We start from the raw sequence: 27,327 nt of genomic DNA on the forward strand, positions 1-27,327 counted from the left end.
GTGCATCTCGATGCGGCTCAGCCAATCAGCTTAACGTTGGCCAGAGCGCAGAATGTGGGGCGACAACGAGAAGCCAGGATTAGGTTTGTGTTTTCCATTTTTCTGGCAATGTCACTTGTTCCGCATCAGCAGATGGCCTCATGGCTTCACGCAGACAAATTCCCTCCACCCCGGTGAGCATGGCGAGGGGGACGCCAAGAGACCGCCCTGACAAAAAGCAGCAGGAGTATGACTACATACATAACTCAAAAACTGCAATCATTGCTAAATGGCATCACAACTGAAAACCTGCAAGGCTGAAGTACAGTATGTGATTAGTTATCTCTAATCACTTTAAGACAAACGAAAAAGAAAAACTTTAGTTCTTTAATTTTCTCTAGAAGCAGTCTCTTTTCTCAGAGTAAATCTTGGTTTGGTCAACAACTCCTCATTGGGTGTGAAAGGGGCCAAGTCATTATTCAGCCATTTATCTTCGAGGCCTCTGCTGGGAAACCAAGCTGTGAGCTACTGGCCGTATGTAATTGTGCGTTGTTCAGCAAAAGGAACAAGGATTTATTGAACTCTGAATATCCTCCTATTAAAAATGTAGGAGGAAAATCATTCATGTTCGGTGTATGGAGTTTCAGATATCCTCCATTCCGGTTCCACAGGAAATAAAGATGAATTTGGACTTTAGGAACCGTTTCTAGGAACAAGGACGGTTTACTGGGGTCATTCTTTTACTGCTTCTTTTACAGCGTCCACCGGGGCAAAACAGATTGCCAGGGTACGACTTTACCCTCCTCCACACCAAAAAAAAGGCCTAGTGAGAAGGTTTGCACTGTTTACATTTTACTCTAGGAGAGTGGTTTTCTCAGCATTTTGTTTCAGTCCTCTAAGTTTAAACTCTACATTTAATGGCTTGTGAATAACAAATTCATGCTGCTGGCTGTCTGTGGAGAAGAAAGGGCTATCTCATCTGTTTAATGTAATATTTAGGGTTTAAAACAATTTTGTTAGAACATTTTAGAGTGTTAAGTTCCACAATTCAGGAAAGTCAGGAAAGTCCAAAGAAAACAGGAACTGTGCTCTCTTGGGACAAGTTGCACAGATTCAGTTTATTAAGTTTTTAAGATATCAGTTAGAGTTAGATGTTTTTTCTTAATGTGAAAGGATTTTAATGCGGTTATAGAATGTAAACAAGAAAATCAAAAGTTAAGATTTTTGGTTGCAGCACACATGGCTGCAATCCCAATGTGAGCTACTGTCTCCTCTGCTGATAGCTATGCAGTCTAGATGAAAAACATCCATAAAAACATCCATAAAAACACATAATGATAAGGTCAATTTTCACTCCTTTCTATGTTCATGTTCATGTGTTAGTTGATCAGAGCACCATATACAACAGGAATGTGACCGACCTGCAACTTCACAAGACTGCACTAAAGAAATAAATGGCTTGTTATGTTGTTGTTTATGTTGTTTATTCATCCAGAAAATGATGTCCAAACCAGAGGTGAGCTCCATGCTAAAAAGAAAAAGAAAAAGAAAAGTCATTACTCATGTTTAAATGTGTGTAACACATTATTCACGTTACAAATTTTATGGCAGTTCATGATGCGCTTTAACCTACTGGAGGCGACACTTAACAGCCCCATAAAAAGCTACATAAACCAGTGAGCTCTCTGCCCGACTGAATAATTAATATTTTGAATTGATTGGCATATCTTTCAGCACAAAATGATTAAGGTAAATGGCTACCTAAGATAATTATTACATACACACTCACATAAGGTAGATTAAAGCTGTAATTGGATAATACTTAACTCATTCTGCAGCAGATTGTGGTTTCTAGATTGGGTCTCAGTGCCGCTTTTGTCTCACGTTACTGTGTCAGCGGCAGCATCGGAGTCAGAGTCTGTTCAGTTCGGCTCCCAGGTGGGATGAGGCTCAGCATGTGAGATCAAGCGAAGTCTCCCCCTCCCCGCTTCACAGATTTTAATTAGGTCTTACTCACTGACCTAGCAAAGAAGAAAGACCACAACACTCCACATGGCAGAAAAATGAGAGGCAAATGAAGCAGACTGGGGAAAAATGCAAACCAGTTTTCATCTCGAAGGTTTAAAAATAGAAAAATAGTCGAGTCACCGGGCTTCATGCAGCCTTTTTAAAACCTAGAGAAGTCGAGGTTTGTTCTGTTTACCCTTTGGAGCATAATCAGATTTAGGTGCTAAGCTCTTGATATATACAGGAAATTTAATCTTACTTTTTTTCAGAAGTTGTACTTATGAAATATCAAACTTTCAGCAACAGAATAGGTTGGTCCCATCGACTCGTTTGTTTTAGTTTTGTTTCCTGTCCCTAAATGTCATCGAGCTCCGTCTCTCTTTCTAAAATGCATTGGCTTTGTGTGTGGAGACAGATCTGTGTGCTTGCTGTTGAAAAATGGATACATTTCTACTTTATTTTGCTGTTTATCCAATTTCAAAATTAACACTGACTATTCAAAAAGGTGACGTGATGATTGCCGTTTCATATACTTTAAATATTTTATGCCCATTTCCTAACTTAAAAAATTATTTTACTTTTTTTTTTAACGTTTTTTTTAATTGCCTGATTGCAAGAAAAAACATTCAAAGCATGTGACCAACAACATTTCAGTGGGCCGCATTTGCCTTATCAAAATCCACTGAGAAGTTAGAGTAGAAAAGCAAAGGAGACCTTTGAAGAGAAAAACTTCTTCATGCATTCAGTTAGAAGCCCAGATTAACAGGGTTTTTTTGTGTGTTCTGCTGGAAAAGTTAAAAATGTTCCTCCCATGTGGATCCCCAAATTTCTGCAGCATTTCTTTTATCTGTTTGACTTCTGGGCATTTTATTTGAGTAACTACAGGGAAAATCCTCGCTTTTTTGTGTTGGTATATGTTAGGATAAAGCAGAGCTGACTTTACAAAATAAATTTAGAAAATGAGGATCAGCAAGATCATCAGGGCTGCTTCTTTTCTCTCTTCGTTGCATACAGATACCTTGAATAGGAGCACTATGTATCTGGACTGGCCTGGTATGTGAAGAGCTCCTGAGCTTTTGTTACAGCAAACAAAAAGGTAGCTTCGGTTGCACATCTTTGTCCTTTGAATGGTTACACCCTACAAGAGGAATCAAGACAAATACAGTGGTTTGCAAAAGTATTCACACCCATTGAGCTCCTCCTCACTCACAGGATGGGAGTTGGGAGAAGCGGCCATGATCACCATGGAAACTCTGGAGGTGGGAGAATCTGTTGACAAGACTAGTGTTAATTTTATCAACCAAAATTTTTGTAACAGTTTTCACCAACCAGTAAAAATGAAGCAAAAGTGAAATAGAAGCTCTTAACATACGAGTATGTTAAGATCATGCTATGTTTAAGAAACTGAACAGTATTTTTCACCTTTTTGTCATTTGGAAAGATGAGTTGTGAAACGTTGAACATCATAATTATGGTTTTTGAAACTGTAAAAAAAAAAAGAAGCTAACCTAATAAAATTATTTAAAAAAATGTTTTAAATGTTAAAACTCTGTATTGCAAAATTTGTCTTTTAGTTCCATTCCTGAGTAAATATTTCAGATATGTGTAAAGAAATGATTTCCTTAAAGATAAGGAGGCTCCATTAGGAATCCTCTATGACTTGCCAACTGGCCAACTATATTTAGTGTGATCTATATTTGGGTGCCTAAAAAGTAGATTGAATGCATTGATTTAAACAAAACACAAAATGGTTACAAGTGACTATTGTAGCTAAAACTCAACTATTATATCAAATGCTACTACATTAAAATTTGAGGCCAGAAAACAAACATGGGAAAAGATAACTACGGTAATAATTTTGATCTCCACACATTTGGTCTTTATGGGAGAGTGACAGGAAAAAAGTAATTGTTAAAAAAAAAAAAAAGCCTGACGCATCAAATGGTCTGTTTGCCATAAACCATGCAGAGGAAAGTGCTGCGGTTAGATTAAACTACACCTTGAACACCACCCCCATAGTGAAACACAGCAGTGGCCGCATCATGAAGCGGGGATTATTTTGAAATCAATTTATACCTTTCCATCCATTTTGGTCCGTCATTAAATATTCCGATAAAACTCTGAGGTTTGTGGTCGCATCATGAGGGTTTTACGTTTCCAAGGCACCATTTGAAAACACAAAACGCACACAAATGTCAAAGTTAGTACACGTTTTATTTACCATAAATACAATTTCCGTGCCAAGCGAGAATCAGCATGAGTCCAAACTCGAAAAGCCGCACTTCAAGAACACGTCACACACCACGACCTGCAGGTCCAGAAATGTAAAGACTTTCTGGTCACTTCTCCAGCAAAAGTCGCATCTTTATAGACATTTACATTTATCTACACCAACATTTCTAGAAAGCATAGAAAAAATAAACTCCATTATATTTTTTTGTTACATGATTTATCGTTACAATATGTATAGCAGTGCTTGGTAAAACGGCATGTGGTGTTTTGGCTGCATCTCTGGGACAATCCTTTCACAGCTTTTGGAAGCACAAAGCAGTGCTGCCTTTATTTCATGCTGCTGGAACTGAAGGCCCCATCTCCTGTGTAATATGAGCTAAAATAATCATTTATTAGCACTGGTAAGTGCCACTCGGTGTCAAATGTCAAAATAATTCCTAACATATTTCTGGACAATACCAATCAGAAAGTAGCATACTTATATCTGATCTTCACACATGTAAACAACACATATTGTCCTGTGGAATCTAAACAAATATCCAGGTTACACTTCCCTCTTTGTATGTTAACTTGATATTCACTGAATATTCACATACTCATTTTTCATAGAAGGATCCAAGCAAAATCTAAATTAGGCAATAAGAGAAGCAAACAAAAGCAAAGCATTCAGAGAGCAGCGACAGAAAACAATCCATTAGGCACAATAAGGAGGCAAGCTGGAGAAAGTGGCTTCACCATGTGACTTCATCTATGTACACAGACAAATAAAAGTCAAACTGGATCATTTGGGTAGGAAACCAAGAAGAAAACTGATTACGTACAGTGCTCCAGTTAGCTTTATATTCAACTAAAGAGAACAGGCTTATAGCATATAGGTAAAGAAAACACAATATTAGAGTGTGTTAGAATAGAAAAAATCCACACATTTCAGCAACATTTTAAAAAATGCCAAAGCGTTTTGTGGTAATGGTTTCTATGTATTATGTATATATAATAAGAACATGGTAACATTAGTTGAGAAAGAGAAATTGTTTCAGATCAGTGCAAAATAAACAATAACGCACATTAGTTAAGAATCCCATTGTTTTCACACCAAAGCCGAGGATTTGGTCTGGATTCAAAGAGCTGAATCCAGCCTCTGACAGCTGACTTTTAATAATGGATGGCTCACGTTATTTATTCATTCAGCTCTCCTCACATCTTCTCCCCTTTTTTTCCCTGATAGCAGACCCAGCGTCCGAATGACTTGTAAATGCAGTCACAGGCGCGTCTGCACACAGAGAAGAGGTGCAGGTAAACAGGCAGCAGACGGGCAGCTGTGCTTCTGACAGGCTTTCAAAGCATCTCATCACGTGTCAACGAGGGGAGCAGGTGTTACCTCACACTGTGGCCTCAAAATAAATAAAAGGCGTTGCTTCAAGCAGCGATGTGTGGAAGCTGGAAATGTTTTTTTTTTTTTTTGCTGCGAGACAGAAGACTGATGTAAAGGCAAAAGGTGGAAAGACTCTCTTTGCCAGGTCATGAACGCCATTTTGGACCTCAGCTCAAACACCTGCATAGAAGTCTGAATGAACTGAACGTAAAGCCAGAAGTCCTTCTTACAGTCGGTTCTGTTGGCGATCAACAGCTAAGGAGCGATCATGAAGGACAAAAGCCGTTTTTGCTTCCTGACATAAGGAGGTACAGTCATATCCATTGTTCTTTATTTCATCCTGCATCCTTTCTGGAGTTACGAATAAACAGTTCAAAGAACCGTTTCCTCTGGTTATGATGCCATTGTCTAATCTCCCCGCTGATTTCCAGCTGGATGCGACCTCACAGGGGAGGAGGAAGCAGGTGAATGAGTTCGGTTCAGAGGTCATGAGGAGCCTCCCTAACACACTGCTGCTTATAAGAGGAGATTTGGTTTTAATTAAAGAGGGGAGATTTACAGCGTTTGACAAAATTATTCATACTCTTAATTCTTTTTTTTTTTTTTACAATTTCTGCAAACTTTAATGGGAGTGGAAGGAAAATTACACGGATTTCAAAATTATTTTTAAAAAAATCTGAATGATGACAACCTAAATAAAATATACTGCTACCAATCACCTTCAAAAGTAAATAAATTAAAAAAATAATAAATAAATTTTAAAAAATCACTGACAGGAGAGAATAAACCGTGGAAGCAACCAAGAGGCCCAGGTTAACTCTGGAGGAGCTGCATGGACCCACTGCTCAGGTGGGACAATCTGCTGACGTTAAAAGTATGAGCGTTTCCTCCTCACATGTGTGATCCTCACAGAAGAAGCCATGTTTGGAGTTTGACACAAAGCAAACGAGGAAGAAAAGGCTCTGGTCGGATGAGACCAAAACTTTTAGGCTCACAAGCAAAAGGCGACATGTGATGGAAATCCAACCCTAAACCCCAACACAGCTTTCCCAACTTTAAACATGGTGGTGGGAAGCTTCATTTTCACTAGGAATGATAAAACTAGTCAGGGATGATGAAAGTCTCTTATTGGAAGCAAAACTCTTTAGACTCAGGGAGAGGAGGAGGAAAATAACCCCAAGCACACAGCTAGAGGTACAATTAAATGTGTTAGAACACAGCGTTTTGATGTGTTAAAATGGCCCAGTCAAAGTCCAGAACTGCGTCCAGTGGAGAATCCAATGTTTGTAGGTGCTCTTCATCAAATATAAAAGGAGATTAACCCATTTTCCAAAGAGGAACTAAACAAACAGAACACAAAGAAATGCTCCGCACTTTAGATTTCTGAAAACGTTGTACAATTTTCCTTCCATTGCATAATTACGAGCCACGCAGGGTGTGGTCTGTCAGATAAAATCCCCATAAAAAGGCTTCGAGTGAAACCAATTCCATAATCTTCTTAAAATTCGTAACTAATCAGCAACTGAGGTACATTTAGCCCCAGTTCAAATGTCACCCGAGCAGTTCCATTTTTATTTCAATCTCTTGAGCTTTGAAAATTAAAGCCTGCAGTGGTGAAACTGGAAAACATTGCAGCGAGAAGCTTAAGGGAGTAAACCTGTAGGGATGGTATCAGATTTCAAACTGAGGAGCAGAAGTCATGACCCATTAAGACCTGGTGCATCATGAGAGGTCAAAAACATTCAGCAGCTACATGCGGACGAAAGCGCCAGGCAGGTTAGCAAAGCAGAGAAAAGGAAGTAAAGCAATATATCTTTGAAGAAAAGTGTCATAATTTTAAAAAAAAAGGCCATAAAATAAAGATGGAGGCATCTGACGTTTGTTCAAGTCTCCAGTGAATTACACTTCCTGGCACATTATTATATTGTATTTTCACAAATCGCACCGCATAACTTTATTAACAACTACTTGTTTTTTTGTTTTCTTTCTTTTTTTTTAAAGGCAGCAAAGAGGTGTGGCATATATTGCTCAACAAATAAGTTGCTTTAGATGGACTTTAAATGAGGTCCTCAAGTGTTTAAACCCTCGCAATTCCAAACAATTCAAACTTCTTGAGCAGCCAAATATCTGAGACGCGGCAGAAATCCAGCCGCCTTCAACCGGTGACTGACAGACGGCGTGTGCTCCAGAGTTAGCGCAGTAAATCGTCCTGCTTTCACTGCTGTCCGACGCAGCTGCCGGCGTTGTCCCTCCACGTCTGCTGCAGCTGCTGGAGGTGCTGAAAGGCTCTCTGGGTGATGTTAAGAGCTGGGTGGACCTTCTTTAGGTCAGGCTCTCCAATCAGAGACAGGCCACACAGACCCAAGTAGGCGTGAAGAGGGTCTGGAGAGACGAAACGACGGACAAAAGGGAGAAACCAGGTCAGAGCTGATAACAGGAGTCCCAGCCGAAGCACCTGAATCTGACAGAGCTAGTATTTGGAATGGATGTTTACTGATTCAATCTATAAACTCATTGGACCCTTCAGCTGTCCCATGGTTTGTAAGTTTGTCATAATGAACTTTTAAGGACATGTGAATAATGCACGCTGCTTTGCCCATAGGAGCATCTCTCTCCCTCGGGAGGAGGATAAAAGCTCCACAAACCAGTAAGTGGAGCAGTAATTGAATTATAATGAAATGACAGATGATTGGACAGAGACATTAGAATCAATCACAGAACCATTAGCTTCACCCATCAGGACTCAGACTCAAAGTTATACCAATGAGAATGTGGTTTCAAAAGGCCTTAATATTTCAGCGACTTTCAATCCATGTTTAACATTGGGATGCTTTTTAGAGTTACCTTATAGAGATACAGTGAGCCAGCCACATCCTGCAATAAACGACTGACACAGGAGGAGCAAGTAATGTGAAACAATCAAGTGGCTGCAGAGTGCTTGGATAGGATGAAGGGCGGCTTGTGCCACCCTCCACTTCACACCTACTTGCAAACTCGCAGCCCAAAACTTGAGGTTAACATCCTCAGTGTCACAGACTTAACAGCAAAGGGGCAATTTCAACACGGATGTGATGAAGTCCTGGCTTGTAAGTGGCTTTCATTAATCTGACTTTTTTTTTTTAACTCAGTCTAGTCCATAAATAGCATCGGCAGCCAAATAGGCTTTTAGCCAAATTTTGGTGTTGTTTTAACAAACCAATTACTTAAGACTAAATTGAAATCATCATTATCAACAATCATATAAACACTAAGTTTTTTAAAAAATTGTGGCTATTAATGAGTAAAAGGATGTTAAGTCTGTATTTATGCTCCTCTCCTCTGTGGCATCTTTGCAGCCAGCCATACAAGAGCAAAGCAAAACATTTATCCGCCATCTTACCTCTGACTTGTTGTAATTTTCCTTCAGATATAGCGACATATCAGACAGGTACCATCTTGTTCAAAAATCTACTTTGTTGTTAAAACTCTCCAGCTTCTACACTTGTCTTTTATGGGGTTTTTTTTATCTTAGTACATTGCAAATAATACATTGTCTCTAATCTACCAATCCTTACGAGACCTTGTCACAGTTTCTTGTCAGTAACTTAAAAACAAAAACATTCAATGAGGAAAATAAGTTTTGGAACGGCAAAACAAACAAAAGTATCTCTCGATAAATTAATTTAGCTTTTGTATAATGGAATGAGGAGTAAATGCTAGACATTCAAATATTACGTGAACTTTCTTTGTTCCACACTCCTTGTCTTCAAGACGTTACATAAACTTTGGATGTGAGGAGAATCAAGAAACAAGAGAAGAAGTCTGGCTGCCTTCTGTGACGTCTTGAATCGTGAATCTACACCAGTCTCTCCAATTGCAATTTAAGAGCTTTAAATAAAACCTTTTTCTATCTTTGGCTTTCTAGTCTCTTATTCTACATTTTAACATAGAATAAAGAATCTTCTGGCAACAAAATACACAGAAAAAGCAAATCTAGAATCATTTTGATACAGGCCTGCAGCCATTGTCCCACATCCAAGTAACCAACCCTGTTGCCCTGAACCAGTTCCCACTGTAATGGAAACATCAGTTCACTATTGTTTCCTTCTTCCATAAAACTCTTTTATTCATTTACATTCACAAGCCTAAGTCCTGTCTGTCCCTCCTGAACACTGTCCTCCTGTCTGTCTGTGGTAACACGAGGAGCTCCGTCTGCCGTTTCCTCAGGCTACCTATAAATAATCGCCTCATCAATTACTCAGCATGAGGGCAGGCAAGAACACGACTACTGAAGTTTAGGGTTACAGGAGATTCTTTTCCCATTGATCTGAAGTAAAACTGGCCACCACAGCTCCACCCTGTTTCACTGCACCTGTGGAAGATGAGGCGCAAACTGTTCTGCTCAAAGAAAGGAAAATAAATGAACTGAAACTGCTTAGATCCACAATGTTTTTGTCCCTAATGTGAGATCTTTGAAGCTACAGGAGAATGAATAGGAAGAGCGACACAGTCATTAAACATGCCATTCAGCGCCTGCTTTGCTCCTGTGGTTGTTATTGCACTATAAAAACACCAGGAATTTCTGTTTTATGGATGCAACAACCACAAAAAAAAAACAAAAAAACTACAGCATGGCGTTTCTACAGTAGGCGGTAGAAGTAAAGTGGCATCATTTACCTGGATGGCTGTCAGGCCACTTGGCGAAGCCGCCGACCAAACGATCCTGCGTGGACAGAATGAAGCTCCTGTTTTTCTCAAAGTGTGTGAACTGGAACACATCCAGGAGCTGGAGAAAAACACAAAAACCATCAAATGAGAAAATATTTTAAGAACTACAGATGTACCAATCAGGATTTTCTTGACTGATACCAATTTCCAGAGTCTTTTATATTTTTCTCAGACGTCTTTCATAGACGTAGTTTTGAATCCATCAGTAAATTAAAAGGTTATCTCCAAAACGACATCAAACATTAATGGATTTATAGACTGATGATAGCAGAAGCTTTTAGTTTCAACAAATCTCCAAAGCAACCTTAAACTTTGGAGTTTAAGGCTGCTTCAACCTCAAACTTGTTTCTGTAAATTTAGAGTGTGAGACACAGCAGGCATTGATTTATCATGCGACGAAGAAGGAAGACATTTTGGTGTTTGCTACCTCCAGTGTAGCTCCCACCCAGAAGGAGTAGCACGTATCCACAGGTTTGTTGGGACGTCCGTGGAAGCCGCTCTGCTGCCTCATGATGCACCAGCGCCGGATCCTGTTCAGCTCGCGCGGACTCAGAGCCTCGTCCAGCCGGCCCATCAGGCACAGCGAGGCTATGGCACAGTACGTCCAACCACCTGGCACACGGGTCACCGAGTTATCACATAAAGCTGCAGTCTGGGGCGCACATCTGCTCACTATGGGCATTAGTATCTCAGTCTTTAATAATTACAGTAATTATACAAATGCAACTTTAAGGCGTTCTAAAAACAAGAGTTGGGAGCAGAAAACTCAAATTTAGGGGATTATTTCTTTCATCTAAATGAAGTCAAAATTCTGCACAAAACCCCTAATACATATAATCACCAGTTTTTTCCACTTGTCATCAACAGGCTTCTGGTATAATTCAGGCTGGAAATTTTGATCAATCCTCAAGGCAAAACTCATTTAAATCAGTTGTTTCCTGGAACACAACCGGCTTTGAATCATTCTCTATTAATTTCCATAAAAGCTTTTGGGATGTTGCTTTCAGGATGGAAACTTCTTAGGTAGTTAATATTTGCATTTCTTATCTCTTCAAAGGCCAATTTAGATGCGTGTGTGGGATTTATTGTGCTGTTGATGCACCCAGTGTCAAAGTTTGTTGTTTATTGTCACAACCTGTTGCTGCCATCACTGGTACAGGGTTAGTAGGTTTTAATGCCCCACTTTCAATTGTCAAACATACTTCTTGTTATTGTGGTGTAATAGCTCAATGATTAGCTAATCAGGCTATAAAGCTCTGACTCCAAGGGGAAGTAAAACTTGCTTTACTTGAAAACGACATTCTGGCAGTTTTGAGTTCATGGAAACTTGAGCGTTGTGTTGTTCCTGGGTTGGTCCCAAACCTACCAAACCAATTCATCCAATGAATAGTTTGGACTTTTTTCCAGGATGTACCCAAGTCGATGCCACATTTCAGTAACTTTGCTCTTGGAAATCAGCAGTTTTTTAACAAGCAACTCCTGATAACCTTTTTCAACTTGTGCAAATCTACAGATTACGTTGAAAGTGCAGCTTTACACATTTAAATCTCTAATGATTTCTCAGACTTTTCCGATTTTCTGATTAATAGTCGGTCAAATAGTGACGTGTCAAACAAATCCTTTTTACTTCAACACAACATAAGTGTTCCTACTTCTTCTGCTTTTGCTACATTATGCATTCTTGGTCACAATGAGTGCAAGTAAACTTTTTTTAAATTTTAATTTAATGCTGAGGTCCTAACCTCACCCTTACATGAAAGTTACAACAACATATTTAATAAGAATGTAGAAAGATGTGGAGACATGTCTTTGCAATAAATTGAACATCCACTTGAAGGATTGTTTCTACTCGAAGCTTAAAGTGAGGGGTGAACACCTGGTGGCTCCAGATAATTTGTTTTTCTAAAATCCGCTTCCTTTAGGCAGGAAGAAACGTCATCCATGGATACCAGTGTTGGGATCAGTGAAGTTGGATAAAACAACAACAAAAAAAGTCCTAAATATACACCAAGGACTGAAATCGGATACATAAATCCAGTCTCATGCCCAGACCCATGAGGTTCTATAATTTCATGTTTCACCTACATAAGTGCACAGACATAACACCCCAAAAAATGTGCACATTCAAAGCAACGCTGGGAGGTCCTGGCACTGAACAAGCACACACACCTCAAGGGTAGACCGGTAATGGGCCTCGACTAAGCATCTCCACTGATTTGTAATCAGCCCTTTGGAGAGTTGGTAGGCTCAGCACAGTCTCACCGAAGCCTTTAATCACAGAACTTGAATTCAAAGCGAGAAGAAAATCACTTAGATCCAATAAAATCTGCCCCTTGGAGCAGTAGAAATTTAAAAAAAAAAAGTGTTTTAAGAGCACACCAGAGCTGGCAGGAATTTCATCTTCTCTGTACAACCAAGGTCATGCAGATATGTTGCTAAGTACTGCTTTTGTTGTGTCGCGTGAAAGCGTTCGTAAAAGAAAAACAAGGTCTAATTGGAGTGGGGGACGAATGATTGAAAACAATGTGCGGTATCTATAGCAACGGATCTGTAGAGTTAATCTTTTATAAGCAGTTTTTTCATGCCTTTCACAAGTATAATCCCCAACATATTGGTTATAATGTGTTCTGAATAATTTGTAGTAAAAAATACCCAATGAAATAAAACAAAATTTATTTAAATTGCCAAATTTATCCAGAATTTATTTGTTTTTGCAACAGTGTGTGTTCTTTTTTCTACTTATTCAAACTTATTAGGACTTTACCATTATAACATGTAACATATTTGCACTCACCATGAGATTCTCTCCCAGCTCCTTGGCCAAATGCATTGTCATACGACTATGGAGAAAATAAATGTAGAAATTATATTTTAATCAATAATAATTGATGTGCACACAAATCAGAGATTCTGAAAAGGAAGAACAGCACGGCATACATGTTAGACTCCACACCAGAACAAAATAATATTTTAAAAAATTACTACAAATAGAAATGTGAGGTATTGTTTTTAAAGATGCACCGGTCAGATGCAGATTTTTGGTTTCTTTGAACTTCAACATGCTGACTGCAATTTTGATCAACTCTGATTAGGATCATTTTAACCATATTACTTTCCTAGATAAATATAGTAATTTTGTACTTGATTCAAAAACCTTGACCTTTATCTGACTAATGAATTATCTGACTTTGAAAGTGGATCAAATATTGTTGACTGTTGACTGAACTTCTATTACGATCAGCCTAAGTTATGATCTATTTAATTAGCAGGAAGAACATTCAGATGCTGCAGTATTTGATCCTCAGTTCAAAGAAGGAAAAAATGGTAGACTTTCTTTCTAGCCAGCCGATTGTTGCATCTCTAACTAAAATGAGAAATGTAATCACAGAGAGCTGAGGAGTTCAACACTTGATTCTGTAATACATAACATCACACTGTTTTTTATTTTTATTTTATACTTTACTTCTCAAAAAATAAAAATCCCCAAACAAAACAAAGGGATAGATATGGTTGGTCAAAGATTCCCACACATTGCACTTGTCACAAGATGCATCACATACAGCCACTTCCTCATCCTCACATTTATTTTTCTTTGAAAAAAATTAGACAATGCCATCTCTGTGAAACCGATGACCCATTTTTAGATTTATCTCTAGAAATTTTTTATTTCACACAATCTACTTGCAATCTAGGACGCCTTTCTCTATCTTTTATTAAATTAGGAATGTTACTGCATTGACAATACATGACTGTTATCTGCTTAAACCAGCTTTTTTGTTAAAACAGGAAACAAACAATAACAAAAGAAACACAAAACAGTCTGCGGGAGTTTATTTTGTACAGTTTCAGACAAAACATACAAACTAAGCTAGAGGTGGTAGTCAACTGGGAAGGACAAATAATTCCCAGCCTGTTCCTGCTCTGATGAGACTAAAGCAAAAATGGCTACTGAATACATTCACCTCTACATGTAAGGCAGTTTCTGTTTTACCAAAATAAGCTTTAAGGTCACAATTTAAATGACTTTTCTAAACCAAACTAAACTTATTTTCTGACTTTCGGTGCGTATCTATTCATGTCGGAAGGACATGAATAGATACGAATAAGCATGATACGAACACACCCATGAAACGACAAAGACTCTGACATGTTAAACTCGATACACGCTGAAGTTTCCCAGGTGACGTGTGCAGCTCAGGAGAAAGAGAAAACACTGCGCTTTGATGTGTCTAACGCCCAGAAATGCAAACAAAGCAGATAAAGTTGGTCAAATTACAGGTTTTATTCTTTTTAACTGATGCAGAAAAAAGCCTTCGCTGCAGCCTTAAGAATATAATACATGACTCTATCTTCTCTAATTATTATAAATGAACTGTCTGTAAATGAACTGACGCCTCATAACAGTACGTGGGCTGTGTTTATTTTAATTTCACTTCTTATGTTGAAGAAAAGAATGGCTATTGTCCACTGTGGGAGCATTCACATCAGAATCACCTTGTTAGTTTTATGCACTGAAGGAGGATCAGAAGCTTCACACTTTATTTAACCTGCCAACACTCACTCACCAAACTTCCCCGGATATAATCGATGGCTTTCTGGATGTCCATGCCTGACCAGTCATCCAGCATGTAACAGATACTAGCTGCACAGTAGATAAACCGGATGTCATTCTCACTTCCTTCTGGCACGGCATAGAAACTGAAAGCCAGACAAACAAAAAAAAGCAGAATTACATTTAAAAAAAAAAAACTGTCTGTGTTCTGGTTTTATGCTTTCAGATTTGTGTTCTGACTGTTTTAAAACTACTTTAGTTGGTGTAAAATGTCCATTGGCACACTTCTGCATTTTGGACCAATAATTCAGGTTTGAAACTAACAAAAATACAAACATATGAAATAATTAGCCACAAGTGTCCAACTACAATGTATTGCTTAAATCTATTAAACAAAATGAAACCCAACACACATAGCTCTAATTTAGAGATCGTGTGTTTTTTAACCTCCCACGTATTATGAGACAGTCTTATTCCCAGTGAGTGGAATAATGGTGTGGTATTTAAGACAGCACCATGTTAATAAGCAATTAATTATGAAAAAAAGAAAAAGAAAAGAAGAAATAGAGAAGGAGAGAAAGGACAAGGATACAATAGGCTGTTTCTGGGGTAACTATCTGGGACTACCTCAGGGACCCTGGAACAATTCGATTACCATAATAGAGGTTATAAACAAAACCTCTGGACTGGAAAATCACTGTCAGGCATTTTGGGACAGACCTGCAGTAAGGAATGATGATGGGATCGATCCCAGAACGCCATCTCAACGACGGCTGCGCTCTGCCAGGACTGGACATTTGGGATCATTACAGCGACATTAAGAGCAATGTTTTTATTTAACGTTAATGAAGTTTTAATTTAAATGCCACAATGCAATGCTGCTAATTGCTTCTCTCTTCATTACAATGTTGAACCGCAGGGTATAAATGATCATTTGCTTTTATTCGTCTCACAGGACTTCTTTTGCTTTGTTTTGTTTTTTGAGCAACGTTTTTATGGCAGAGCAGTGTATTAGGCCACTAAGTTACACAAAAAGTTGTGCTTGAACTTGAACAACATCATGAAGTGAGGTGTAAACATTCAGGTCAGAACAAAGGAAAAGAAATGGTTAATTTTCTTTATCCTATACCAGGGGTGTCAAACTCCAGTCCTCAAGGGCCGGTGTCCTGCAACTTTTAGATGTGCCTCTGCTTCACAAAACCTGAATAGAATAATTAGGTCATTAGCAAGGCTCTGGAGAACTTATCGACACAAGAAGGAGGTAATTAAGCCATTTCGTTCCAGTGTTTTGTACCTGTGGCACATCTAAAAACTGCAGGACACTGGCCCTTGAGGACTGGAGTTTGACACTTGTGGTCTACACACATCCTTACTTGCTATGTTGGCACATTTTACCACCAGCTGATCTTCAACATAATCAGTGAGTTTCTGGGAAGAAGATCTCAGCAAAGATTTAGGAGAAAAGTCATGAGCATCTGCACGCTAAAGCATGCAGATCTATAGGAGACTGTGTCTCAAATTCACATATTTAGTTGCTTTTGAACTACAGAACATCCAAATGCAAGCTATAGTCAGACCGTGTTAAATCTGTGTTCAAACGGCTTCGGGTGCTTTTGAGTCATAGTGAAAATGCCACATTAAATAAGGATTTAGGTGCAAAAGTGAGCAAAGTGTGCGCCAACCTGCCGTCCTCGAGCTGCAGCACTTTGAGGCCAGCCAGAACGGCTTCTTTGTTCACCCGACTCAGGTCGTCTCCAAGGATTAACAGTGAGCACAAGCCGGTGTAGGTCATGGCAACATGGCCGCTGTCGTACGGATGAAGCACACCTGGACCCTGAGGACAACAACCGAGAGGGAAATCACAGATGGTGATGATGGCTGCAGACACAGACAGAATATTTTGGAGATAATATAAGCATTGAAGAGTAGACTCTTCTCTGCTTGGTTTAATTTTTGAGAGAAAAAGGCAAATCTTTATCTCTTTTTTAAATTTCTAATAATACCCATCATGACAGTGGTCACCGTTGCTTTCCAAGGCTGGTATTCACAATTGTTGGATGCTTTGTCCAACATTTTTTACTGAGCAACAAACACAGCATCTGCTACACTGTGGTATGGTATTTGCATCATTCTACTGAAGCAAAACATTATCAAGAAACTGATACTGATGATAGAAAAAAGTGGATTTACTGAAAGATTTTTAAAAAAATACTAAAAGCCACAGTACTCAAACTGAAAAACAATTCTGCTAGTACCTTCGTGCTGTAAGGAATCCCAATATGTGCTGATCCACGAAACCCTCCACGGTTCAGGTTGGATTCTGTAATGGGTCAGACAGAACGATAGAAATATTCAGCACAAGATACAGGGAAAAAAAACAACTAAATCAGTCTTCTGATTTATGTTTTAAAGCCCTTCTGTTCATCTTATGACCTGCAGAAAACCTCCTCATCAATACAATATGGAAAGAGGAGAGCTCTGCTGCCACCTGCTGGCCACATCAAAATGACAAACTGCACAATATAACAGAAGCTTTAACAATTTCTATGCAATGACTGAACAACGAATGGACCAATATATTCATGTATCACACACCAGCCCTACAACAGCTCATCCTGCTACCCGACTTTATGCAAGACTAGGTAAAAATATGGCATCCAACCTCTGTACTGAAGTAAAAGTAAATACTTTATCTTCCACCAACATATACAGAAACCCTGATGTTGATCTCCTGCATGTATACACAGATGAATTCAGTCAAGCACCTGCATTTTACTGGAGACTAACATCCCACGTAAGCAAAATGCTTTCTGTAAGTCTTAATAGTTTGCTAAATAGGGGATTATCATACTAATGAACCATTAGTAAATCACATTTGTCTCTCAACTTGTTTGTTTCCCTCAATTCTAATGAGAAGAAGCCTGCCAGCCTCCCAACATATGGCTGCAGCAGAAATCCATCAAGCACGACTATCCCTCCATCATCTCCATTGATGTCTTCAATAATTAATGAAATGCGCATCTCAACAGATGGTATGGAGTGGCTTGTTGGAGGCAAAAATATATAAATAAACAACATATGAGTCCCAAAACAAGTCATTAAAAGCCTGAGAGTCAAACTTTTCTTTGATGAACAGCTGTAAGGATGCACTGGGTTATCTACAGACAACTGAAGGCCAATAGCTGCCTTGAAATCTGCAGAGTGGGAAAAGAAACAAATGACAGACTTTAAAGTTTGATGAATCGGAGGATGCAAAGACGACTGCCCCAGTGTGAAACAAACTAACTTACAATAACTTAAAGTAGAATCAGCATTTGAAAAAAAAATTATAATTATCCCTATTTTCACATCAAACACATCAAACAACAGGCTGACATTTAATGCACTTTTTTTTTTTCCTTCATCAAGAATCGGATAAAAGTTGGAGAGGAATTCCTTAATTTAAGAAATTAAATTAAGGAAATTTAATTCCTTAATTTTCTAATTCCTTCAAAAGCCTACTACCTTGATCAAATAATCAGCAGAAATTCTTTTTCTCCTTTTATTTTTTTTTATATAAAGAAAGAAAACCTTAACTGATTCAAATTAAAATCCACCAGCCAGATCACAAAGAAAATGTGAAATCAGTATTTGGCCGATGTGGTGACAGGTGTTGATGGGAAGACATGCCACTCCCCAGAGGCATTCTCCAACTCACAGTGAAGAAACCCAACAGGTTCTTTAGTCAGAAGGAAACTAAGGCGGAGTCTAAATCCAGCTAGTTCTCAATGTGCCGTTTTTCTGGACACGCCCAGAAAAACCTCCAAATAGGTCACACAAAAGTATAGAGTGCCAGAATCACATAATTTGACTCCTATCAAAGTGGAGGAGCAGAGGCTGCAGTCCAAACTGAGATGAGGGAGCTAAGCAGCCCTATGTCAGAAATTCCTTACTTGGCCTCTCATTCAATGACAACACTTTGATATTTAATCATTCTTTTATACTCGGTGATCAAAAACTGCACCTGGAAATATTTAGGATGAAGCTCATTTACACAGCATGCTTCCAGGATCCTGTTCTTCCAGTCAAGGTCAACATCTCACCACTAACAGTGAGGGTCAGCAAGAAAAGTCAAGAGATTTTACTTTTTGTGCAGCTCCTGCATTACCGCAGAAGAGGCCCTAATCAGGCTACCCACCTCTCTCCTGCCATCGCTGATTAATTAAATACAATACAGACTTTTCCCAAAACACATTTGAATCTATCAAAATTATTATTTTTGAGGAAACGCAACAAATTTGTAGGCTTCTGAGCAATTCCAGCCTCCTTTACTCTGAAAAGCATTTTCAGCAAAGCATGGAATAGCATTATCAATGATGTTACTAAGCTATGACAAAAAATAATAATACACTCTATACAATTACAGTGTTTCTCCCAGTGTATTATAAGCCTGGCGGGCCACCAGGCTTTACTTATGCCCCACCGGGCTAAGCTTTCCTTACTTAAGTCTTTTTAAAATGTTTACTTTTTTTAAGACTTTATAGTTGGTGTTCAAGTATTAATCTTCCAATAGCACATAATTACCAAGTGATATTTTCAAATTTAAAACATTTTTTAACTCAAAAACACGACGAGCCGCTGGATGAATGACTGCCCAGCAAGTTTTCTGGCGGAAATGTATTTTTCATAAACCGACTGAAAATGTTATGAAAATAACATAAAATATTTTAATAAAATAACATAAAAATAGATGTCACACTTACTATCCTGGGTGGGTAGAACTTGTTGTGAGTAAATCCACTCAATCATCACTTTACTATCCACCACCTCCAGGGCATCCAACACATCCAGACCAGACAGGGCAAAGAATAAAATAGATAACCTGAAATGAAAGCAGTAGATCTTACAATGTACTAATTTATAGAGTGCCATATAATGTGTGAACATGTTTTATAGCTTAACCTTAATTTTAAAAAACAATATAGATGAAAACCAAGCTGAAAATGAGGGTTAACTGAATGATAAGACCTTAAAATAGACATAGTTGAAAACAGGCTCATTATACATCAGCCATAAAAGCTGCTACATTATCATACCCAGAAAACCTGAATGGTTAAATAAAGGCTAAGATGAATTTTCTTTAATTAACTGAGGGCTAATGAATCATATGTAGCTCCTCTGCTGTTCAGTTCCCCAACAAACCACAGTAACCAGAACTCCCATGAGCCCTCTGGCGAACTCACCGGGTTGTTTCCAGCGACGCGTACCGCTCAGGCAACACCTGCAAGGTCCTCTGGAAGAATCGGACATGTCGGTCTCTCAAAAAGTCTATCTGCTCAAATTCTTCAAACTGGTTCTCTTCTTCCGCCATCTTTGTTTCCGCACCTATGGGGAATCTTTTCCGGTGCGTTTGCTTTTCAAAATAAAATCCTCTAGTAGGGGTTCACGTTATGGGGACTGTATTTGTGATATTGACTGCTATAACTACCGATAATTCAGTTAGTGTAGGTAGGTTAACGAAATTGGGGGGGGGTTTTGCTTGGACTTTAATCTTTAATCTATTTCAATGTAATTTTCATCAACCCAGTGATTATTTGTTAGTGGGAGTGAAGGGAAAATTAAAGAGCTTTTTTGTCTGCCTCATCACAACGCCTTTCTTTTTTTTTATCTGGGTTAATCTGTTGTGTGACCAAGCTTCACCTCCCATAGATATGGCTTCTCGTTCAACTACAACACTTTGATATTTACATATTTATTCTTTTTTTTACTCTGTGATAAAAATCTGCTCCTGTTGTGATTGTTTTATTTCTGATTTTTGCTGGCATGGTTGTTTAATGTAACTATGCTGTCTTCAGTTCACACAGGCAGTCTTTTTTAGAGAGAAAAAAATATATTTTATTTGTAAATACTTTACCATTATAACAAAAGTGTCAAAACAACAAAACAAGATTTAAGTCAAATAGAGGCTCTGGAAACTGTGGAAAATTGCAGTACTCGGCTCATAGTGACATCACAGCCCTTGTCTCCAAGAGGGGATGGCTCTGGAATAAAAATAGTAAAATATGTAATTACCTAAACGTTACTTATCAGAACTTCAAGTCAAGTCTACATGTCCAGACCTGTGAAACATCTGTAGCATGGGTCCTTGTCCTGAAGGTTCACTGTGTTTCATCCTTTCCTCCCATCCTTTAGTGGGGCGATTCAGCCTGGAGGGGTCTCTGTTCACATGACCATCCATCTGAAGAAGAAAACCAAATTATTTCTCTGAGACTAATGACTGAAATCTTTGAAATCTAGATTGAAATATTTCAGGCTGGTCACTGCACCTTTTCCTTTAGCTTAGCTATGATTCTTCTCTGTCTTTCCTCTTCCTCCTTTTCCCTCAGTTGCCTCTCATGAAGCTTTGCCTCCACCTTGTGAAGATCCTGCAAAGGTGCAATCAAACTATGTATTTTGCAAAGTAAAGGTGTTATCATACCTTCTTCTCACTGAGCTCAAAGGAACCTGCTGTTTATTGTCTGAACGCTTTTTATTACAAGTAATTTAATGAGAAACTCTGAATTTGAGAGTACAAACTTACACCTTATCTTTTGTTTTCATGTATTTCTAAGACTTTAGAACTTGGTACCCTTTCACTGAAGCTTTTGATGACTTTTGTTGCCTCTCTTCGCTTCTCCTCCCATCCCCTCTGTTCCTTCTCTCTTTTTCTCTTCTCCTGCTCCTCCTCTTTCTCACGCTTCAATCGCAGATACTCCTCAAGGGCCATCTTTAATTCCAGCTGGCGGCGGCGCTCCTCCTGATCAACAGAGATCATTTTGTTAAAAATAGGCATCTGCTGAAGGTCACAGTAAAGCAACCTCATATTATGTGATTTTGATTATAAAAAGCAGTGCTATAGTTAGAAAAAAAAATTATATGGTGAAAACAAGCAAAGCACCTTTTCTTGCTTTCTCTTGTTAATCTCCTCAGCCAGTTTCTGTTCTCCTTCTTCTTCCTCTTTTCGTTTTTTCTTTTTCTTCCATTCCTCCAGGCGCCGTGCTACCTCCATTTTCTCCTCCTCAGACCTGAGACATAAATGACTTAACTTAACTCAAACAGTTTGTGAGAGGCAAATTTGAAAAGTTTCTGATCTAAATGTATTCAGTTACTGATACTCACTGCTGTTGCTCAGCCAAGTTCTTGACCTTCCTCTCTTTGCTTTGTGCCTCCTTCATTTCCTCTTGAGTTTGTTTCCTCGTCTGACGTTCTTTATCTTTACTGGTTTTCCAGCGTTGAATAGCCTAGATGGGATGAAAGAAAACTTAAAACTGGACAAAATACATGTAATGCAAAGATTCATGCATGACACATACCAAACCCTGAGAAAAGAAGGTTGTTGAAATTAATTCAACAACCTAACTGTGTAGTGCTTAACTGTGACATGCATGGAGGAGCATACAAGACTTTTGATTCTTTTTTAGAAATAAAACTTTAAAAAGTGTGGTGTACATTTGTGTACTAAGCTTCTTTCACTGTGAAACCCCTACAGAAAATCCAGTGCAAACAACTGCATTCACAAGTCACCAAATGAGCAGACATGGTTCATCTGTATGCATTTCAACCTTATGAACCCAAGGAACACAGCAAACAGCTCAGGGGGGCTGAAGATAAAAACATTATCTTCAACATTCTTCAAGTTTTCATTTGTGTAAAAAAGAAATTGTGAAAGGGTTCCATCTTTTGCAAGGCATTGTGCATGACAGACCTGGAAGATAAACAGGATTTTTTTTTTCTGCTTTTACTTCCTCTAAACTCGTAACATCACGCTTCGCCACACTTCTCCACCTCTCTCTTTTTGTCCTGCAGGTAAAGCAGCTCCTGATGCCAGTCCTTATGTTGCTGGATCTCCTCCTGTGTTTTACTTGGCAGGTAGAGCTTGGCCTCTTTCCTGTATGACGACCGCCCACCGTGCTTCATCCAGACCTGTCATTGTTAGAACAAAAAAGCTGCTCCGCTAAAATTGTCAAAAATAATACATAAGTAATTAACAAAACAACTTTGTACTCCTTACTCTTAAGAACGCTTGGTGATCAAATTGGTCCCAGCCTCCATGAGGCCCTCCAGTCTTCTGCAGGAAATCCTCCAAAGCTTTGACCTCGGCAGGGAGATCTTTGTTGAAGGGGTTGGCCTTAAAGAAAACAGAAGAAAAAATAGCCTGTCATCCTTTTTCCTTATTTAAGTGAGTGTCAAACAACAAAGAAGAAACATAATGGTGTAAATTGAAAACCTTCAGAGTAGAAGCTGCAGGTAATTTAGGGTTTGACTTGACAAGAAGACTCCAGTTTTCAAACTTCCTCTCATAAGCAACAACTTCCTGCTTGCACGTCAGCTCCTCCTTTGAGTATTCCTCAAAGCTGAGAGTAAGTAAGAAACATAAGGTTTGATTCCTTATAATAATTTCATTTCACTACAGATAATCTTAGTCTACAGATTATGCTTTTTTTAATTTCTATTTTCTCTACTTCCCAACATTTTTTGATGCACTTAAACTTGTTTCTCATAAGATGCAAACTTTTCATACCGAGTGAATGTTGTGGCTTCCATACTAATTTACCAAAGATTGTAAAGGATGCAGTTACATAACATCATCCATAAAAGGTAATATGTCTTTTTCCCCCATTTTCCAGGCTAAAGTGATGTAATGATGAATGTTTAGCAAATCTTTTTACCGTAAACACTGCTCCTCCGTTAGAGCATTTATCGACACTTCCACATCTAACATTATTTCTTTAAGTCTTTCAATCACTGGAAATACAAACAAAATTGCAGAAACAATATCAACAAACTGTCCCAAAAGATTTTCACATCACTGACACTGCGTATTTTATTCTGAGGTTCAATTATTTAACTTGCAATATTATTTCACATATCAACTCAGAAAGTAGCTCAAATATTGATATTAATGATAACAAAGAATTAATGTCTATAAGTTTTTCTAGGTAATGGACAACAACAAGTGAGTTGCAGGTTCTTTAACATCGAGAACAAAAATCTTACATTCAGGAGACGGCTTGACATCAGTTAGGTGTTTCTGAAATTTCTTCACACCATTATTGATCTTCACTAGCTGCTTCTGAAGGATCATCTCTGAAGAAAAGCCATAATATTATATTTCAGTTAAAACTGTACAACAACATATTAAAACAGTCTGGTTTCTTTACCGGGTTTCTGCAAATTTCAGGCACATTGACGATACTTTACAAACGTCAACATTTAAATTCATGGTCTACACAAATCGCAGCTTCAGATTCAGAACTATTACTGATGAATGGTTTTACCAATCTACTTCAAACCCCTTGCACACATAATCTTTACCATGATGAAGCAGCTGATAGAGGATACAGTATGGATTTTAAACCTTCACCACAAAATGACATACGATGTGATTTAAAAAATAAGAAGATGCAAGACTTTGAATTTCTGCAATTGTCAAAAAGATCTGTGTTAGAAAAAAACAGCAAATTTCAGGCAATATTTGACCAATGGTTAAAGCTTGACTGAAACAGCTTGGTTAAAACTCAGACATCAGACGATCTAAGATGTTCAAATCTAACGTTGTGGTTAGATTTGAAGAGAGCTGTGAATCAATGAAAGCTCATAAAAGAAGGAATGAAGGTTCAAGGTTGTTCAGAAAGCAGTCATCTTCTGTTAGTGCTGCTTGAATTAGAAGTATTTCTAATCATGAGCACACATTTGTCATTACACATTTCATTTTTTATTATTTCCTGAAGTGTTAAATCTATTTCTTTACAAGAGCAGTCCATTCTTTTTCACATTGACTGCACACCCTAGTGTGAAACAGATGCCTAATGTCAAAAAAGAAAATCAGCTATAAATTACTTACTTTGAGAAAACCTTTCTTTCTGCAGTATTTTTTCATATTCCTCAAGTTCGTCAATGACATCCGTCCAGGCATTCTTTCTGCACAGAACAGCCAGGGCTCTCTCTTTCTCCAATTTTTCAATCCTGTCAGGCAAAAGGCAAATAACTGAGTTTAAAGTCAGTGGTTACATTTATAGGGCAGGGATAGAGATGTTCCTTGTTTCAACTCCTTGTTAAATGTGTTTCTAAATCACAGGGTATGAATCTACATCCCTTTAAGAACCCCGGCTCCCAAATTACAGACGGCAGTCTAGATTATGGATCTAGCTGAAGTCGTATGTATCCATCCATCAAATATTGAGTCCAGTTAAGTCAGTATAATTTATATAGAAAATATTTAACTAAATAGTTTTGGGTGGATGAAATAAACAGTTTTTGAGTGGGGCTTTTTATACATCTGTTAAGCTTTATGTGATTTGATTTATCCTTCACTGTATTACAAAAGTTAAAGCAAATTTCACTCACAGCCTCCTGTTCTTCTCTGCCTCCCGCAGAAAGCGACCGACTTCCTCCCTGTTCAACCTTTTCTGCTTTCTTACCGTGCAAGACGCGGTGGTAGGGGGGACACAAGACTCTTCCTCATCCTAAATTCATTTTAAAACAACACAAACAAATGAGCGTACGAGTGTTACAGTGAACGTAATAAATTTCACTACCCTAAACGTCATGCAGTTTGCCCAAAATACTTAACTTAAATAATGACGAACGGCTACAAATGCATTTTTTTCACAAACTACAGCACCTATCGTGATATTCATATCTTTCCTTACGTTAGCACTCACTGACAGTTCAGCTAATTTGTCAATGTCTACTAACCAACAGTGTCTGTGTTTTAAAGAAAATAAGAAATGTAGCTCTTTAAAATGTACCGTGAACGGTTCATCATCGAATAGAGCGGTTGCTAAGGCGGCCATGTTTGATTGAGAAAGTAAACAAAGCAAACTTTATTGAAAAAAAAACCTGTTGTCAGGAAGCGCACTCCTGTTGTTTCTGGTTTTAACCAGCAGAGGACGCTGTATGCCGTCAATATCATTCTCTTGCTCTGAATATTTGAATATAACAGAAATTGTCAACATTGTATTGTCGACAGTGTTGACACAAGAGTCACTCTTCACTTTCATTTGTGAGATGTTATAGGCGTTTCTTGCATATAAGGTAAACCCACTGCTCTCAGAATGATAAAGAAATGTGGTTTGACTCAGCCCAGGTTCATTTCATAGTTTTCAGCCACTCTCTGGTGGATTTACTGGTATGTTTGGATTATGTTCAAGTTATAGGGTCCAGTTCTGCTTCAACTTTAATTTTTCAACAGATGGGTCTCACATTTTCCTCAAGAAGATTCATCGTGTGCAGTTGTCAGGTCTTACTGCAGCCGAACTCCACCAAAACATGACACCTCCACCTCTATACCTTTTTGTTGATATGAGGTTCTTTCCCTTTAATGCTGCGTTACTGTAGATTTATGTCAAACATCTCTTCTGCTTTGGTGTCCATATAATTCAGTTTTAGACTTATCTGAAATAACAAACATTGTTTCAAAAGTCCTTGTTTTTGTCCATGTTGTTTCTGACAAACTTCACTCTGAACATGTTTTTCTGAAGGACAAATCTATCATCCTAGTGAGAGTTGTATGGAGAGGTCATGTAGTCTTTTTCAGATGTTTCAGACATTTCATTTCAACTACAGCATAGCCTCCTGCAGGCCCCACAATGTAATTTTTAAGGGTTTTTGCAGAATTATCTTAGCATCTCACTGTTTACTTTCAGGGTGAACCTATTTGGATGACCAGAGCTGGGTGTTTTGACCATTGCTTTGAATTTTCTCCAATTGTAGACAATGAAGTGGCAAAGTTTAAACTATGTTGAGACCCTTAGACTCTTCGGATCTTACTACAAGAGTCAAGGACACAATAAACTAAATCTCTGGAGTATGAACAGGGTAAACGTTTTTTTTTAAATGCTCAGAAAGTGTGTGATTCTAAACATTTTAGTGGCTTTATTTATTCCTCACCAGAATCAGCATGCTTAGTACATTTTACAGAAGCATTTTAAACAATATTTTCTTTCTTTGTTTCTTTTATTTTACCAGATTTTAAAATTATTTTTAAAATATAAACATAATCAAAATATGTTGAAAACACACAAGCTTCCAGAGAGTGCCATTCTACTCATTATTTTTCTATTGACCTAAAAAACTAATTTTATAATTTTGTTCCCTTGTGAAGATGACTTGCATAAAAATCTTTTTGACAAATGACCTGACAAATTGCTTTATGTGGTTTAATGGAAAGCTTAAATCAGCTCTCCAACATGCCGTGGTTCTGCTGTAATTGTTATGTTTTATGGAAATGAAAAAATGGGCGAAACAGTTTGATCAGCTAGCAAGAGTATTGGTTTATTTGTTGTAAATTGAATAAGAAAGAATCACTGCATTCAGAAAGCCTTTGTCAGTTTTTAATTATGCATAACTATGCTTCTAAAAATAGCAATGGTTGCATTTTAATCCTAGTCTTGCATTGGTCTGTTTTATCATTTCGACTTTTCTTGCAGTCACTCTGAACTGAACCAAGAAGTCTTGA

At 38.2% G+C, this 27,327-nt stretch overlaps 2 protein-coding genes across 3 annotated transcripts; both read right to left on the bottom strand.

The window, feature by feature from the left end:
* Positions 1–4,181: 4,181 nt before the first annotated feature.
* On the bottom strand, positions 4,182–20,199 carry pggt1b (protein geranylgeranyltransferase type I, beta subunit). The gene is made up of 9 exons (XM_032578718.1): positions 20,072–20,199; positions 19,592–19,710; positions 17,105–17,169; positions 16,532–16,683; positions 14,863–14,995; positions 13,092–13,137; positions 10,725–10,909; positions 10,247–10,355; positions 4,182–7,972 (listed from the first exon to the last, which is right to left on the bottom strand). The coding sequence occupies exons 1-9, from the start codon at positions 20,197–20,199 to the stop codon at positions 7,806–7,808; spliced, it is 1,104 nt and encodes a 367-aa protein (XP_032434609.1). The 3' UTR covers positions 4,182–7,805.
* A 505-nt stretch (positions 20,200–20,704) lies between these two features.
* ccdc112 (coiled-coil domain containing 112) lies at positions 20,705–25,683 on the bottom strand. 2 transcript variants are annotated; one of them, XM_032578717.1, is made up of 14 exons: positions 25,619–25,683; positions 25,215–25,333; positions 24,712–24,833; positions 23,865–23,954; positions 23,537–23,612; positions 23,095–23,221; positions 22,879–22,995; positions 22,653–22,790; positions 21,987–22,108; positions 21,766–21,892; positions 21,457–21,624; positions 21,155–21,253; positions 20,948–21,066; positions 20,705–20,869 (listed from the first exon to the last, which is right to left on the bottom strand). In XM_032578717.1, exons 1-14 carry the CDS (start codon positions 25,661–25,663, stop codon positions 20,839–20,841), a joined length of 1,500 nt encoding a protein of 499 aa, XP_032434608.1. In that variant the 5' UTR covers positions 25,664–25,683; the 3' UTR covers positions 20,705–20,838. The 2 variants fall into 2 exon arrangements, with proteins under 2 accessions (XP_032434608.1, XP_032434607.1); XM_032578716.1 differs by having other exon boundaries at positions 21,766–21,907.
* Between the last annotated feature and the right edge of the window lie 1,644 nt (positions 25,684–27,327).

The sequence above is a fragment of the Xiphophorus hellerii genome, chromosome 12 (genome assembly GCF_003331165.1).
Source record: "Xiphophorus hellerii strain 12219 chromosome 12, Xiphophorus_hellerii-4.1, whole genome shotgun sequence".
Classification (NCBI taxonomy): Eukaryota; Metazoa; Chordata; class Actinopteri; order Cyprinodontiformes; family Poeciliidae; genus Xiphophorus; species Xiphophorus hellerii.